At 51.2% G+C, this 16,198-nt stretch overlaps 1 protein-coding gene across 5 annotated transcripts; it reads right to left on the bottom strand.

The window, feature by feature from the left end:
• Window positions 1–2,676: 2,676 nt before the first annotated feature.
• Window positions 2,677–16,144, bottom strand: LOC141054856 (uncharacterized). 5 transcript variants are annotated; one of them, XM_073551731.1, is made up of 3 exons: window positions 15,994–16,144; window positions 13,132–13,240; window positions 2,677–4,893 (listed from the first exon to the last, which is right to left on the bottom strand). In XM_073551731.1, exons 2-3 carry the CDS (start codon window positions 13,211–13,213, stop codon window positions 3,809–3,811), a joined length of 1,167 nt encoding a protein of 388 aa, XP_073407832.1. In that variant the 5' UTR covers window positions 13,214–13,240; window positions 15,994–16,144; the 3' UTR covers window positions 2,677–3,808. The 5 variants fall into 5 exon arrangements, with proteins under 5 accessions (XP_073407832.1, XP_073407830.1, XP_073407831.1 ...); XM_073551729.1 differs by having other exon boundaries at window positions 13,132–13,228; window positions 15,994–16,122; XM_073551730.1 differs by having other exon boundaries at window positions 13,132–13,228; window positions 15,982–16,113.
• Window positions 16,145–16,198: the final 54 nt, after the last annotated feature.

Raw genomic sequence — 16,198 nt, 5'->3', positions numbered from 1 at the left:
GTATTATACCCCAGAGCTGCACTTTATGAACATGCTCAGTAATGACCGATGCTGTGCAGTATTAGACCCCAGAGCTGCACTTTATGCACACGCTCAGTAGTGACCAGTGCTGTGCAGTATTATACCCCAGAGCTGCACTATATGCTCAGTAGTGACCGGTGCTGTGCAGTATTATACCCCAAAGCTGCACTTTATGTACATGCTCATTAGTGACTGATGCTGTGCAGTATTATACCCCAGAGCTGCACTTTATGCACATGCTCAGTAGTGACCTGTGCTGTGCAGTATTATACCCCAGAGCTGCACTTTATGTACAGGCTCAGTAGTGACCGATGCTGTGCAGTATTATACCACAGAGCTGTACTTTATGCACATGCTCAGTAGTGACCAATGCTGTGCAGTATACCCCAAAGCTGCACTTTATGTACATGCTCAGTAGTGACCGATGCTGAGCAGTATTATACCCCAGAGCTGCGCTTTATGCACATGCTCAGTAGTGACTGATGCTGTGCAGTATTATACCCCAGAGCTGCACTTTATACACATGCTCAGTAGTGACTGATGTGGTGCAGTATTATACCCCAGAGCTGCACTTCATGCACATGCTCAGTAGTGACCGATGCTGTGCAGTATTATAGCCCAGAGCTGCACTTTATGCACATGCTCAGTAGTGACCGATGCTGTGCAGTATTATACCCCAGAGCTGCACTTCATGCACATGCTCAGTAGTGACCGATGCTGTGCAGTATTATACCCCAGAGCTGCACTTTATGCACATGCTCAGTAGTGACCAGTGCTGTGCAGTATTATACCCCAGAGCTGCACTTTATGCACATGCTCAGTAGTGACTGAATTAAGGTGTTGGAGGTTTGGCTTACCGACTCCACATTCCTGCTATTATCTACACTGTGTGCAGAATTATTAGGCAAATGAGTGTTTTGATCACATCATCCTTTTCATACATGTTGTCCTACTCCAAGCTGTATAGGCTTGAAAGCCAACTACCAATTATGTAAATCAGGTGATTTGCATCTCTGTAATGAGGAGGGGTGTGGTCTAATCACATCAACACCCTATATAAGGTGTGCTTAATTATTAGGCAACTTCTTTTCCTTTGGCAAAATGGGTCAGAAGAGAGATTTGGCGACTCTGAAAAGTCAAAAATTGTGCGATGTCTTGCAGAGGGATGCAGCAGTCTTGAAATTTCCAAACTTTTGAAGCGTGATCAGCGAACAATCAAGCGTTTCATGGCAAATATCCAACAGGGTCGCAAGAAGCGTGCTGATAAAAAAAAGGCGCAAAATAACTGCCCATGAATTGAGGAAAATCAAGCGTGAAGCTGCCAAGACGCCATTTGCCACCAGTTTTGCCATATTTCAGAGCTGCAGCGTTACTGGAGTATCAAAAAGCTCAAGGTGTGCCGTACTCAGGGACATGGCTAAGGTAAGGAAGGCTGGAAAACGACCACCTCTGAACAAGAAACACAAGATAAAACGTCAAGACTGGGCCAAGAAATATCTTAAGACTGATTTTTATAACGTTTTATGGACTGATGAAATGAGTGACTCTTGATGGGCCAGATGGATGGGCCCGAGGCTGGATCAGTAAAGGCCAGAGAGCTCCACTCCGACTCAGACGCCAGCAAGCTGGAGGTGGGGTACTGGTACGGGCTGGTATCATCAAAGATGAACTTGTGGGACCTTTTCGGGTTGAGGATGGAGTGAAGCTCAACTCCCAGACCTGCTGCCAGTTTCTGGAAGACACCTTCTTCAAGCAGCGGTACAGGAAGAAGTCGGTATCGTTCAAGAAAAACATAATTTTCATGCAGGACAATGCTCCATCACATGCATCCAGATACTCCACAGCGTGGCTGCCAGTAAAGGTCTAAAAGAAGAAAAAGTAATGACATGCCCCCTTGTTCACCTGATCTGAACCCCATAGAGAACCTGTGGTCCCTCATAAAATGTGAGATCTACAGGGAGGGAAAACAGTACACCTCTGGGGACAGTGTCAGGGAGGCTGTGGTGGCTGCGGCACATTGCAATGTGGATCGTAAACAGATCAAGCAACTGACAGAATCTATGGATGGAAGGAAGGTGAGTGTCATCGTAAAGAAAGGTGAAAGCTATATTGGGCACTAATTTTTTTTTGTTTTTGAATGTCAGAAATGTTTATTTCTAAATTTTGTGTTGCTCTATTGGTTTACCTGGTGAAAATAAACACGTGAGATGGGTAGATAATTGGTTTTTAAGTTGCCTAATAAATCTGCACAGTAATAGTTACCTGCACAAACAGATATCCTCCTAAGATAGCCAAATCTAAAAAAAAAACCCACTCCAACGTCCAAAAATATTAAGCTTTGATATCTATGAGTCTTTTGGGTTGATTGAGAACATAGTTGTTCAATAATAAAAAGAATCCTCTCAAATACAACTTGCCTAATAATTCTGCACACGGTGTACTCTCCTCGCATCCTTTTAATACTTGAAATTGAATGAGGTAAAGTATGTGGAGTGCTTACAGGACGCCCTCTCCCCACACATCACACCTAACACGAGCCCACTCCTGGGTGTAGAATGGGGCTTCCTGCCGCGCATACAGGAGTGATGGTCATGGAGAGTACGGCGGCAGAGAGGAGAGCCCATGCTTACGAGTTACTGTTGCCCGACCCCAGGATTCAGTTGTCATTTCACATATTTTAATGATACAACAATCACAGTATAAAAGTGCTTCTGAGAAGACGTAGTATGCCGAGAGGGCACGGACCGTCTTAGTGTTCAGCGAGCGTCAGCAGCCCCGGCCGTGACTGCTTCACTCTCCACGAATAATCAGAGAATAAATAATAGTGTCATGTGGCGATCCTTCACTCTAGACCGGAGATGCAGCCAGTGTCCTCCACAATGTACACGTCTCACCATCATGGATGAGGCTATGGTCAGCTCCTCCAGAAACTGCTATGATATCTGGAGGATATGGGAGCGACAAGTTCCTCCGTGATGAATGCAGCACATTGGTGATAGAGTACGGGCTGCTGGTAAACAATTGTCCAGTCCAGGGGTGTCCGCCTGCCTCTTCCCACACATACATAGGTGCAGACACTCACCTTTATCTTTCCACCTCAGGTCTCTACCCATAACCTTGTAAAATGTCTGTGAATGAGAAGCCCCAGAATCAAATCTGCAGGACGCCATACTGTCCCCTTACAACGTCTCACGTTCGGTGCACACTGGATGGTATCGGACTCCATATGACGGTGGCAGTAGCAATGGGCACCTGGCGCATGTCCTTTTACGCGAGCTCCACCATCTTCCTTACTTGGCCATTTGCCCAGGCAGATGAGACATCGAGAACTTAGTAATAATGCTCCTCTTACACTGGGGAACATGGTGAGCACCAGGTCCATCATGTAACGCAACACAACCTCGTAGGACAAAACATTAAGAGAAATGATTGGAGCAGAAATGGTACACGGGCTGAAATAGCGGCATGCAATCAGGACTACAGAGCGCAGGAACGGTGCGTCCGCCCCAAAGTGCACACAGGCGTAGGCTTACCATCAAGTATAAATAGCGAGGGGGACGGGACTGGGGAGGGGGCAACCAGCTCCTGTCTGTGCCAACACTCTGGGGATGGGGGTCTCCTATACTTTCCAATAGCACCAGGAATTCAAGAACTCAGCTCAAGTAGGTGGATTACACCCGTGACAGGTTTCTTCTGAGTTTTTCTTTCTTATGAAATCATCTTTGGAATGGGGTGACCCCAATAATCCCCTGCAACCACAGGCAGCCCTAACAATACTGTGCAAACCTCACATCATGGCACGCAGCGCCAGGTGGCTGTCTGGAGTGTGTGTTCTCTGGTGGATGAGGAGATGGGAACTTTGGCGGAAGCTCTTTCCACATTCTGCACAGGTATATGGTCGCTCCCCCGTGTGCACCCTTTGATGTGTCACAAGTGAAGAGTTGCGGCTGAAACACTTTCCACAAACGTTACACACAAAGGGTTTCTCTCCGGTGTGGATGCGTTGGTGGATGACCAGATAGGAGCTCTGGCTGAAGCTCTTTCCACACTCCTTGCAGGTGTAGCGCTTCTCTCCACGGTGTACTCGGTGGTGCCGGTTGTAGTCAGAACTGTGGATAAAGCCCTTTCCACATTCAACGCAGATGTAAGGCTTCTCGCCCGTGTGGGTCCTCTGATGGGTCACCAGGGTGGAGTTACAGCTGAAGCTCTTCCCGCAGCGCAGGCAAGTGTAGGGTTTCTCACCTGTGTGGATTCTCTGGTGAGTCACTAGCTGAGAACTTCTCCGGAAACACTTTCCGCAATCAGCACAAGTAAAGGGCTTCTCGCCAGTGTGTGTCCTCTTGTGTCGCAGATACGCGGACTCGTACCGGCTAGTTTTTCCACACTCCACACAGATAAATTTTTTGTCCTTTGAGTCCGTGTCCTGTAATATTTTAATTGCCTTAAATGTTTTTAAGCGTTGATCAGAAGAGTGTGAGCGCCCCCTCGGAGAGGCCAGATTGTCACCATGACCTTCGAAAGAAATACCATGCGTATCATAGGCAAATGAGCTCTCGCCCATCTGGAAGGCGACTTCCTCCTCAATCTCAGATTCCCTGCGGGACGACTCGCGCTTGCTCGCCAAGTTCTGTAGATGAGCTATGATATTAGACAGCTTACTTGCCCCTTTGGTACTGGGGCCCGCTTTGGCTGATCCGTAGCAGGTTGATCCATGTTTCTTTTCAGAATCAAAGAAACTTTCCTCACTTTCTTCACCAGGAGCAGATTGTGAAATATCATCATCATCATCATCATGACAATCCAATAGCACACCGCACTGCTGAATATATAGCGAGCTCTCATCTTCAGTCCCATTCATAGTCCCAAAAGAATCTACAAAAGAAGAACACGTCACTAACAAAGCTGAGATTCATCCTTGCTCTCAGCCCTCCCTGACCACCTGCATACCTGCTCGCAGCCCTCCTTGTCCACCCGCATACCTGCTCTCAGCCCTCCTTGACCACCCGCATCCCTGCTATCAGCCCTCCTTGACCACCCGCATCCCTGCTATCAGCCCTCCCTGACCACCCTCATCACTGCTCTCATCCCTCGCTGAACATCTGAATCTTTGTTCTTGCCTCGCCCTGACCTGCACCTGCATCCCTGCTCTTGCCCAGCTCCACTCTTCACCTGCATCCCTGCTCTCGCCCTGCTCTTCACACCCATCCCTGCTCTAGCTCAGACATTCACCGGCTTCCCTGATCTCGTCCCAATCATCGCTCGCATCCCTGCTCTCGGTCCGCCCCGATCAAACCACTCCTATCCCGGCTCTCACTTTGCCCCGACCTTCACCTGTATTCCTGCTTTCACCTTACTCGATCTTTACCTGCATCACTGCTCTTGCTCCGCCCTTCACCTACATCTCTGCTTCACTTGCTTCCTTGCTCTCACCCCGATATGAGCACCTCTATCCCTGCTCTCACGCCGACCTTCATTTGCATCCTTGCTCTCACTCTGCCCCTCACCCGCATCCCTGCTCACCCCACCCTTCACCTGTATCCATGACCTTTGCCCACCTCCCTGCTCTCGCCATGCCCTACACCCATATCCTTGCTCTCGCCTCGCCCACATCCCTACTCTTGCCTTGCCATGTCCTTCACCCGCATCCCTTTCGACCATCGCCCATATCCCTGCTCTTGGTTGGCCTTGATCTTCACTCGCATACCTGCTCTCGCCCCGCTTCGACATTTGTCCCACATTTCTGTTCTCGTCCTGCCCAGACTTTCACCCGCATCTCTGCTTCACTTGCTTCCTTGCTCTCATTCCGATTTGACCACCCCTATCCCTGCTCTCACCCCGCCCTGACCGTCACTCGCATCCCTGCCTTTTGTACACCTGCCTGCTCTTGCCTCACGCTTCTCTCGCATCCCTGCTCTCACATCGCCCTTGGCCACCCGCATCCCTGACAATTAACATCATGTTGTTTTTTTACTTATTAGCCATTACAGTTTGGCTGATTTTCCAAGATCCAGAAAAACAAATAATTTATGGTAGATAATAAGATGCTACTGCCGCCATGTATAGTCAATGGTGTTAAAGACGTGAAGATTAACGGAGCCATAATCCATTTTTGCCATCATGGAGGTAATGGTAAATCGATCTTGCATTTATCAACTGTTCAGTAAATAACCTACTTAGACCGGAATATCACTTTCAATTGCAATTCCCATTAAGTACATTTATCTGAAATGAGAATATGTGAACAGCATTTTAAAGTGCCCCCTATGTACACAGGGGACGTGGAGAGTGGCAGCAGAGGTGAGATCAGCAACAAATTCTTTAAAAAAAAAAAAAAAAAAAAAAAAAAAAAACCAACAAAAAACTAAAAATCTTCCAATGAGTGAAGGTGTAGACTCTCGTCCCATCTTACCCATGTGTCTGGTACCCACACCTGCCCCTTGTCCCTCCTCTCCTTGTACATATCTGGTACGCGCATCAGACCCCCAATCCTCCCCACTGACGTCTGGTACATGCATCTGCCCTTCATTCCTCCCCTACCCATCTGGTACCTGCACCTCATTCCTCCTTGTAGACGTCTTGTACCCGCCCCTCACTCCTGCCCACTCTGTACATGTTTCGTACCCGCACCTGCCCCTCATTCCTATCTGTACAGATCTGGTATTCGCACGAGTCCCTCACTTCCGCCCGCTCTGTACACGTCTGGAACCCACCCGCACCTGCCCCTCATTCCTCCCCTACCCATCTGGTACCTGAACCTCATTCCTCCTCGTAGATGTCTTGTACCCGGCCCTCAATCCTGCCCGCTCCTGCCCTTTACTCCAGCCAGACCTGCGCAAGTCTGGTACATGCCCCTCATACACAACTGGTACCCCCATCTGCCCCTCATTCCTCCCCTTACACGTGTGGTCCTTGCCCCTCATTCCTACCTGCACACGTGTGGTCCCTGCCCCTCATTCCTACCCGCACACGTGTGGTCCCGGCCCCTCATTCCTCCCCGCACACGCGTGTTCCCGGCCCCTCATTCCTCCCCGCACACGCGTGTTCCCGGCCCCTCATTCCTCCCCGCACACGCGTGTTCCCGGCCCCTCATTCCTCCCCGCACAAGTGTGGTCCCTGCCCTCATTCCTCCCCGCACACGTGTGGTCCCGGCCCCTCATTCCTCCCCGCACACGTGTGGTCCCTGCCCCCCATTCCTCCCCACACACGTGTGGTCCCTGCCCCCCATTCCTCCCCGCACACGTGTGGTCCCTGCCCCTCTTTCCTCCCCGCACACGTGTGGTCCCTGCCCCTCTTTCCTCCCCGCACACGTGTGGTCCCTGCCCCTCTTTCCTCCCCGCACACGCGTGTTCCCGGCCCCTCATTCCTCCCCGCACAAGTGTGGTCCCTGCCCTCATTCCTCCCCGCACACGTGTGGTCCCGGCCCCTCATTCCTCCCCGCACACGTGTGGTCCCTGCCCCTCATTCCTCCCCGCACACGTGTGGTCCCTGCCCCCCATTCCTCCCCGCACACGTGTGGTCCCTGCCCCTCATTCCTCCCCGCACACGTGTGGTCCCTGCCCCCCATTCCTCCCCGCACACGTGTGGTCCCTGCCCCCCATTCCTCCCCGCACACGTGTGGTCCCTGCCCCTCTTTCCTCCCCGCACACGTGTGGTCCCTGCCCCTCTTTCCTCCCCGCACACGTGTGGTCCCTGCCCCTCTTTCCTCCCCGCACACGTGTGGTCCCTGCCCCTCTTTCCTCCCCGCACACGTGTGGTCCCTGCCCCTCATTCCTCCCCGCACACGTGTGGTCCCTGCCCCTCATTCCTCCCCGCACACGTGTGGTCCCTGCCCCCCATTCCTCCCCGCACACGTGTGGTCCCTGCCCCTCGTGTACAATTCCAAGGGGATTAATTATGACATCCTGGGTGGACGGCAGCAGAGTGCAGGAGCGTTCGGCAAAGCGGAGGGGGCGCAGGAGCGCACGGCACAGGAGGCAGGCTTTGAGCAGTACTACTATAAATTTACGATGGGCGGTCATGTAGGGTCAGGGCCTTGACTCCACTGCTGAGCGCTGCCTTGGACCGGTGACACTGAGACTTGACCCTCGCTCCTCCGGTCACTGGTGATCTGCATGTTACTGTGTAACGTCCTTATTCTCTGTACATGTCTCCAGCTATTGTACAGCGCTGCGGAATATGTCAGCGGTATAGAAAGAACATTTTTTATAATGGACTGTCTGCGGTCCGGACGATGCCATCTCCATGGAACCCGCCCCTGACGGCCTTATCTTCTAGATGCCGTGATCAACAGCGATGGCACCATATAGGACGATGTGAGGCGGTGGCAGGCGTCTCTTGCCCCATCTGCAACCCCATAACGTGGTTATGGGACCCAATGGTAGTAATAGCATGTGACACAATGACCTGCGGGTCGGCCAGCTACAGTGGCCTGTGAGGACCAACCAGAAGCGGGATATAACCGGTGTTCTGCCACCGTTGCACTCACACGTCTAACGAAAGCAAAACATAAAACCAAATAAGTCTGGTATCGCTGTAATCGGACCAACCCGAAGAAGAAAGTCTTCTAATCATCCACAGTGAACAGAGAAAATAATTCCTGAACTGCTGCTTCTGGATTATTCTGCCTCCTAGAAATCGATTAAAGAACTATTATGTCCCCAATATTGTATCAATAAAAACTTCAACTTATCCCACAAAACACAAGCCCAAGACTCGGCCAAAACTAACAATGTAAAGCTCTGAACATACGGTGATGCAAAAATGTATAATGTTCTTTGCAAAAGAAAGTGGTTTCAGTGAGTAAAAGTAGCAGAGCCCACGTGGGTTTTTCAGAGCGCTTGTGTCACCAGCAATGTGGCCGCCCCCTGTATTCCCGCTAACAGAGGACGGACCTGAGCGGGGGGCTTCTGACTGTCAGTGGAGTAGGTTTTATTGGTGGCGTTTTGGGTACAGAAGGTTTAGTATCACATTTATCCTGCACTCTACACTGAGCACTCACATCGGGGTTTACATCTAAAACTCTGATGGGGTCATTCAGTACGCAGCAGCTTTACGCTAGTCTCCGTATGGCCTCTGTTCAGCGCTGTCCTGCTTTACAGAGATGTCTTTCTGCACAGTACTGTCATTAACTACAATTTTGGGCCTAAAAATACGGACACTGCTGTATCTAAGAGCAAAATGGCTCCATCTGCCTCATTACAGGGAGTCTTCCATCAGTAGTATTGTCAATATCATGGTAGACGGAAGCGCTCAGAGCAGCGAGCAGGATAATGTGCACCGAGCCTAATTACCGCCTGCGGGAGCCGACTGAAAGCCGGAGGAAGAACGTTCATTTCCTCCAGCAGTCCGCTATGTGGCTTCAGTCACCAGCCACTACAGTCAGGGATCACTGTAACCGCCCCGGTCTCTGCACTGATGCCCTGCAGAGCCAGCTGTCAGTATACACTGACCAGTGACTTAAGCCAGCAGTCGGCTGTGCGGCGTCAGAGTGCCATTAACCCCGTATCTGCTGGTTAATAGCGTCCATCACATTACAGGTCCCTTCCACAAGCTTTCTGGATGCGGCTGTGAATACCTTGTGGGGTGCAGTTTTTTCTGGCGGTGCGGTATTCTGGCCTATAAGCCCCTCACTTCAGAAGTAAAGTCGTCTCTAAAAATGCAGATTTGCAAATTGATTAAAAATTGTTGCTAAAGTTGTAAACCCTTTTAATATCCCAACAAGAAAATAAAAGTATTTTTAAACTCGCTATGGATGAGAAGTGGCGTCTGGGGGTGATGCCACTGACTGACTCTTCTGTGAGGTCGGGACTGCTGTTTTAACCCCTTCATGACCGTAGGTATTTTTGGTTTTCCATTTTAGTTTTTCGCTCCCCTTCTTTCCAGAGCCAAAACTTTTTTATTTTTTGGTCAATATGGCCGTGTGAGGGCTTGTTTTTTGCGGCACAAGTTGTACTTTTCAACGACATCATTGGTTTCAACATATCTTGTCCTGGAAAACGGGAAAAAAATTCCATGTGCGGTAAAATTGCAAAAAAAGTGCAGTCCCACACTTGTGTTTGGCTTTTTTGCCGGGTTCACTAGATGCTAACACTGCCATTATGAGTCTCCCGGTCATTACGAGCTCACAGACACCAGACATGGCTGGGCTCTTTATTATCTAAGGGGTGAAAAAAAATTCAAAACATTGTTAAAAATAAATAAAAAAGGCGCGATTTTTTTCGATCCCCGTAGCGTCTCCACTTTTCGCGGGTGCGGGCTTATTTGTTACGGGCCGAGCTGACGTTTTTAATGGTACAATGTGCCGATACGATCTTTTGATCGCCCGTTATTGCATTTTAATTCAATGTCGTGGTTAATTCTTTTTTTATTGATAGATCTGGCGATTCTGAACGTGGCGATAACAAATATCTGTAGGTTTGATTTTTTTAATTGTTTTATTTTGAATGGGGGGTGATTTGAACTTTTACATTTTTTTTTTTATATTTTTTAAAGCTTTTTTCCCTTTGGCATGATCCAATAGTCTCCATGGGAGGCTAGAAGCTGCCAGAACCTGATCGGCTCTGCTACATATAAGCGATCGCCTGCATGTAGCAGAATTACTCACTTGCTATGAGAGCCAACCACCAGGTGGCGCTCATAGCAATCCAGCAGTGACAACCACAGAGGTCTCCAAGAGACCTCTGGTTATCATGCCAGCCTATCAGTGATCTGCGATCATGTGACTGTTAGGAAGTTATAAGGGTTAAAAGTTGACCAGCGATTTCTCATTTTTACACCATTTTATTTTTAAAGACCACATCACATTTGAAGCCACTTTGAGGGGTCTATATGATAGAAAATACCCAAAAGTGACACTGTTCTAAAAACTGCACCCCTCAAGGTGCTCAACACCACAATCAAGAAGTTTATTAACCCTTCAGGTGCTTCACAGGGATTTTTGGAATGTTTAAAAAAAATGAACATTTAACTTTTTTTCACAAAAAATGTATTTCAGATCCAATATGTTTTATTTTACCAAGGGTAACAGGAGAAATTGGACCCCAAAAGTTATTGTGCAATTTGTCCTGAGTAGGCGGATACCCTACATGTGGGGGTAAAACACTGTTTGGGCGCATGGCAGAGCTTGGAAGGGAAGGAGCACCGTTTGACTTTTTCAACTCAGAATTGGCTGGAATTGAGATCAGGCGCCATGTTGCATTTGGAGAGCCCCTGATGTGCCCAAACAGTGGAAACCCCCGATTCTAACTCCAACCCGAACCCCAACACACCCCTAACCCTAATGGAAAAATGGAAATAAATACATTTTATTTTATTATTTTTCCCTAACTAAGGGGGTGATAACGGGGGGTTTGATTTACTATTTATGGCGGTTTTTATGTTTGGCGGCTGTCACACGCTAAAAGACGCTTTTTATTGTAAAAATAGTTTTTGCATCACCACATATTGAGAGCTATAATTTTTCCGTATTTTGACCCACCGAGTCATGTGAGGTCTCATTTTTTGCGGGATGAGTTGACGTTTTTCGGGCATGTGACATTTTTTGATCGCTTTTTATTCCAATTTTTGGGACGCAGAATAAACAAAAACCAGCGTTTCATGAATTTCTTTTGGGGGGGTGCGTTTACACCGTTCCGCGTGCGGTAAAATTGATAAAGCGGTTTTATTCCTCGGGTCGGTACGGTTACAGCGATACCTCATTCATGTCGTTTTTTTATACAATAGAAACTTTTATATAAAAAATAATTATTTTTGCATCGCTTTATTCTGCGACCTATAACTTTTTTATTTTTCGCTAATGACGCTGTACTGTATGGCGGCTCGTTTTTTGCGGGACAAGATGACGTTTTCAGCGGTACCATGGATATTTATATACGTCTTTTTGATCGCACGTTATTGCACTTTTTGTTGGGCGGTATGGTGATAAAGCATTTGTTTTTAAGGGGTTCACTAAAGTGGTTAACTAGTGGGACAGTTTTAGAGGGCGGGTCGTTACGGACGCGGCGATACTAGATGTGTACGTTTATTGTTTTTTATTTACATAAAGAAATGAATCTTTTGGAACAATATTTATTTTTCAATTCTTAAAAAATTATTTTTACGTTAATTTTTTTTACCTTATTATATTGTCCCAGGGGGGCCATCACGATATAAAGTCAGATCGCTGATGTGACACTTTGTACCGCACTGTGTCAGATCAGCGATCTGACAGGCAGCGCAGGAAGCTTCTCAGCAGGCACTGAGAAGCCACCTCCCTGCAGGACCCGGAAGGACCCCACGGCCATCTAGGATCCAGGGACCTGCAGAGATGGGGCGTCGGAACAACGCGATCACACTGTACAGAGTGTATTTCTGAATCATTTAATGTCAGCTTCATTGGAAAAAACTGTGCTTTTCTGTCAAAAGTAAGGAAATTTCTAAGTGACCCTAACCTTTTGAACAGTAGTTTATATTCATCAGTCTCAGCGTCTCCTACGTGATGTACATACATCAGTCTCAGCGTCTCCTACGTGATGTACATACATCAGTCTCAGCGTCTCCTACGTGATGTACATACATCAGTCTCAGCGTCTCCTACGTGATGTACATACATCAGTCTCAGCGTCTCCTACGTGATGTACATACATCAGTCTCAGCGTCTCCTACGTGATGTACATACATCAGTCTCAGCGTCTCCTACGTGATGTACATACATCAGTCTCAGCGTCTCCTACGTGATGTACATACATCAGTCTCAGCGTCTCCTACGTGATGTACCACACAGCAGTCTCAGCGTCTCCTACGTGATGTTTCACACAGCAGTCTCAGCATCTCCTATGATGTACTCACAGCAATTTCGGTGGCTCCTATGTAATTTATGTGAAAATGTTATCTGAAGAGATTTCTAATGGACCCTCTCGGATCAGGAATTCTCAGAGGATGGTGCTGCCCAATGGAGGATGTGACAAATGAATACAAGAGCAGCAGAGGACAGAACAGTCTCCTACAATGCGTAAGTGCTGATAGTGGGAAATGTGCTACATCTGGAGCCCGCAGCGGCTCCTCTTGTCCTCTCACTAATCTCTCTGCACCGGCCCCTCATTCCCCCATCACTTACACATCGTTCATCTCTACCTGTATAAGGCATGGGGCAGCCATCGTCATCATCGTCGTCGGAGCCGGGCGGGTCCCACATGTCTTGCAGCCGCTCACTCATGGCCTCTTCCTATGACTAGAGACAAGGCTGTCAGCAATGAAGCATCAATACAAGGTACAAGTGTCCCGCCCAAGAGACCACCCACAAACCAGCGAGGAAGCCCCCAAACCACCCACACACCAGCGAGAAGACCCCAAAGCACCCACACACCGGCGAGAAGACCCCAAAGCACCCACACACCGGCGGGCAAGACCCCAAAGCACCCACACACCGGCGGGCAAGACCCCAAAGCACCCACACACCGGCGGGCAAGACCCCAAAGCACCCACACACCGGCGAGGAAGCCCCCCAAACCCCCCACACACCGGCGAGGAAGCCCCCAAACCCCCCACACACCGGCGAGGAAGACCCCAAACCCCCCACACACCGGCGAGGAAGATCCCAAACCCCCCACACACCGGCGAGGAAGATCCCAAACCCCCCACACACCGGCGAGGAAGATCCCAAACCCCCCACACACCGGCGAGGAAGATCCCAAACCCCCCACACACCGGCGAGGAAGATCCCAAACCCCACACACACCGGCGAGGAAGACCCCAAACCCCCCACACACCGGCGAGGAAGATCCCAAACCCCACACACACCGGCGAGGAAGATCCCAAACCCCACACACACCGGCGAGGAAGATCCCAAACCCCACACACACCGGCGAGGAAGATCCCAAACCCCACACACACCGGCGAGGAAGATCCCAAACCCCACACACACCGGCGAGGAAGATCCCAAACCCCACACACACCGGCGAGGAAGATCCCAAACCCCCCACACACCGGCGAGGAAGACCCCAAACCCCCCACACACCGGCGAGGAAGACCCCAAACCCCACACACACCGGCGAGGAAGATCCCAAACCCCCCACACACCGGCGAGGAAGACCCCAAACCCCCCACACACCGGCGAGGAAGATCCCAAACCCCACACACACCGGCGAGGAAGATCCCAAACCCCACACACACCGGCGAGGAAGATCCCAAACCCCCCACACACCGGCGAGGAAGATCCCAAACCCCCCACACACCGGCGAGGAAGATCCCAAACCCCACACACACCGGCGAGGAAGACCCCAAACCCCCCACACACCGGCGAGGAAGATCCCAAACCCCACACACACCGGCGAGGAAGATCCCAAACCCCACACACACCGGCGAGGAAGATCCCAAACCCCACACACACCGGCGAGGAAGATCCCAAACCCCACACACACCGGCGAGGAAGACCCCAAACCCCCCACACACCGGCGAGGAAGATCCCAAACCCCCAACACACCGGCGAGGAAGATCCCAAACCCCACACACACCGGCGAGGAAGATCCCAAACCCCACACACACCGGCGAGGAAGATCCCAAACCCCACACACACCGGCGAGGAAGATCCCAAACCCCACACACACCGGCGAGGAAGATCCCAAACCCCACACACACCGGCGAGGAAGATCCCAAACCCCACACACACCGGCGAGGAAGATCCCAAACCCCCCACACACCGGCGAGGAAGACCCCAAACCCCCCACACACCGGCGAGGAAGACCCCAAACCCCACACACACCGGCGAGGAAGATCCCAAACCCCCCACACACCGGCGAGGAAGACCCCAAACCCCCCACACACCGGCGAGGAAGATCCCAAACCCCACACACACCGGCGAGGAAGATCCCAAACCCCACACACACCGGCGAGGAAGATCCCAAACCCCCCACACACCGGCGAGGAAGATCCCAAACCCCCCACACACCGGCGAGGAAGATCCCAAACCCCACACACACCGGCGAGGAAGACCCCAAACCCCCCACACACCGGCGAGGAAGATCCCAAACCCCACACACACCGGCGAGGAAGATCCCAAACCCCACACACACCGGCGAGGAAGATCCCAAACCCCACACACACCGGCGAGGAAGATCCCAAACCCCCCACACACCGGCGAGGAAGATCCCAAACCCCACACACACCGGCGAGGAAGACCCCAAACCCCCCACACACCGGCGAGGAAGATCCCAAACCCCACACACACCGGCGAGGAAGACCCCAAACCCCCCACACACCGGCGAGGAAGATCCCAAACCCCACACACACCGGCGAGGAAGATCCCAAACCCCACACACACCGGCGAGGAAGATCCCAAACCCCCCACACACCGGCGAGGAAGATCCCAAACCCCCCACACACCGGCGAGGAAGATCCCAAACCCCACACACACCGGCGAGGAAGACCCCAAACCCCCCACACACCGGCGAGGAAGATCCCAAACCCCCCACACACCGGCGAGGAAGATCCCAAACCCCACACACACCGGCGAGGAAGATCCCAAACCCCACACACACCGGCGAGGAAGATCCCAAACCCCACACACACCGGCGAGGAAGATCCCAAACCCCACACACACCGGCGAGGAAGACCCCAAACCCCCCACACACCGGCGAGGAAGATCCCAAACCCCCCGCCCCTCCTCCTTCCCCGGCACACAGGGGGTTAACCCTCCGCCCCTCCTCCTTCCCCGGCACACAGGGGGTTAACCCTCCGCCCCTCCTCCTTCCCCGGCACACAGGGGGTTAACCGCCCCTCCTTCCCCGGCACACAGGGGGTTAACCCTCCGCCCCTCCTCCTTCCCCGGCACACAGGGGGTTAACCCTCCGCCCCTCCTCCTTCCCCGGCACACAGGGGTTAACCCTCCACACCCCCTCCTCCCTGCTGGCTGCGCAGTGGCGGCACACGCGGGGTCTCCCGGCCTCTCAGCACGGGCTCCTGTCGCCGCCGCAGGTTTCCTTTTACCTTTCTTATTACCTAGATGGGATTTGCACAGGGAGGCTCCATTCATCGGAAGTTCCGCATCGCCCCGCCTTTTCCGGTGCGGTGTCCACACCCACTGCCTAATTCTCCCTGAGGCAGCCTCTGAGCTCGCGTTGCATGTTGGGATGTGTAGTTTTACGTATCTCAATCCTCCTTTAGTGTCAGTGGCGTGCAACACTTCTCCCGGCGGCCCTTGCGG

The sequence above is a fragment of the Dendrobates tinctorius genome, unplaced genomic scaffold (genome assembly GCF_039654945.1).
Source record: "Dendrobates tinctorius isolate UK_male_01 unplaced genomic scaffold, ASM3965494v1 ptg000179l, whole genome shotgun sequence".
In the NCBI taxonomy this organism is placed as follows: domain Eukaryota; kingdom Metazoa; phylum Chordata; class Amphibia; order Anura; family Dendrobatidae; genus Dendrobates; species Dendrobates tinctorius.
This window is presented reverse-complemented; position numbering and strand designations above follow the sequence as displayed.

What these genes read in the sequence shown, in the direction of transcription:
- LOC141054856 (XM_073551731.1), bottom strand. Translation starts at nt 13,213, where the DNA reads ATGAGTGAGCGGCTGCAAGACATGTGGGACCCGCCCGGCTCCGACGAC. An exon ending in CTGCCCCATGCCTTATACAG is followed by an intron (nt 4,894 to 13,131) that starts GTAGAGATGAAC and finishes CTTCTTTTGTAG; the next exon opens with ATTCTTTTGGGACTATGAAT.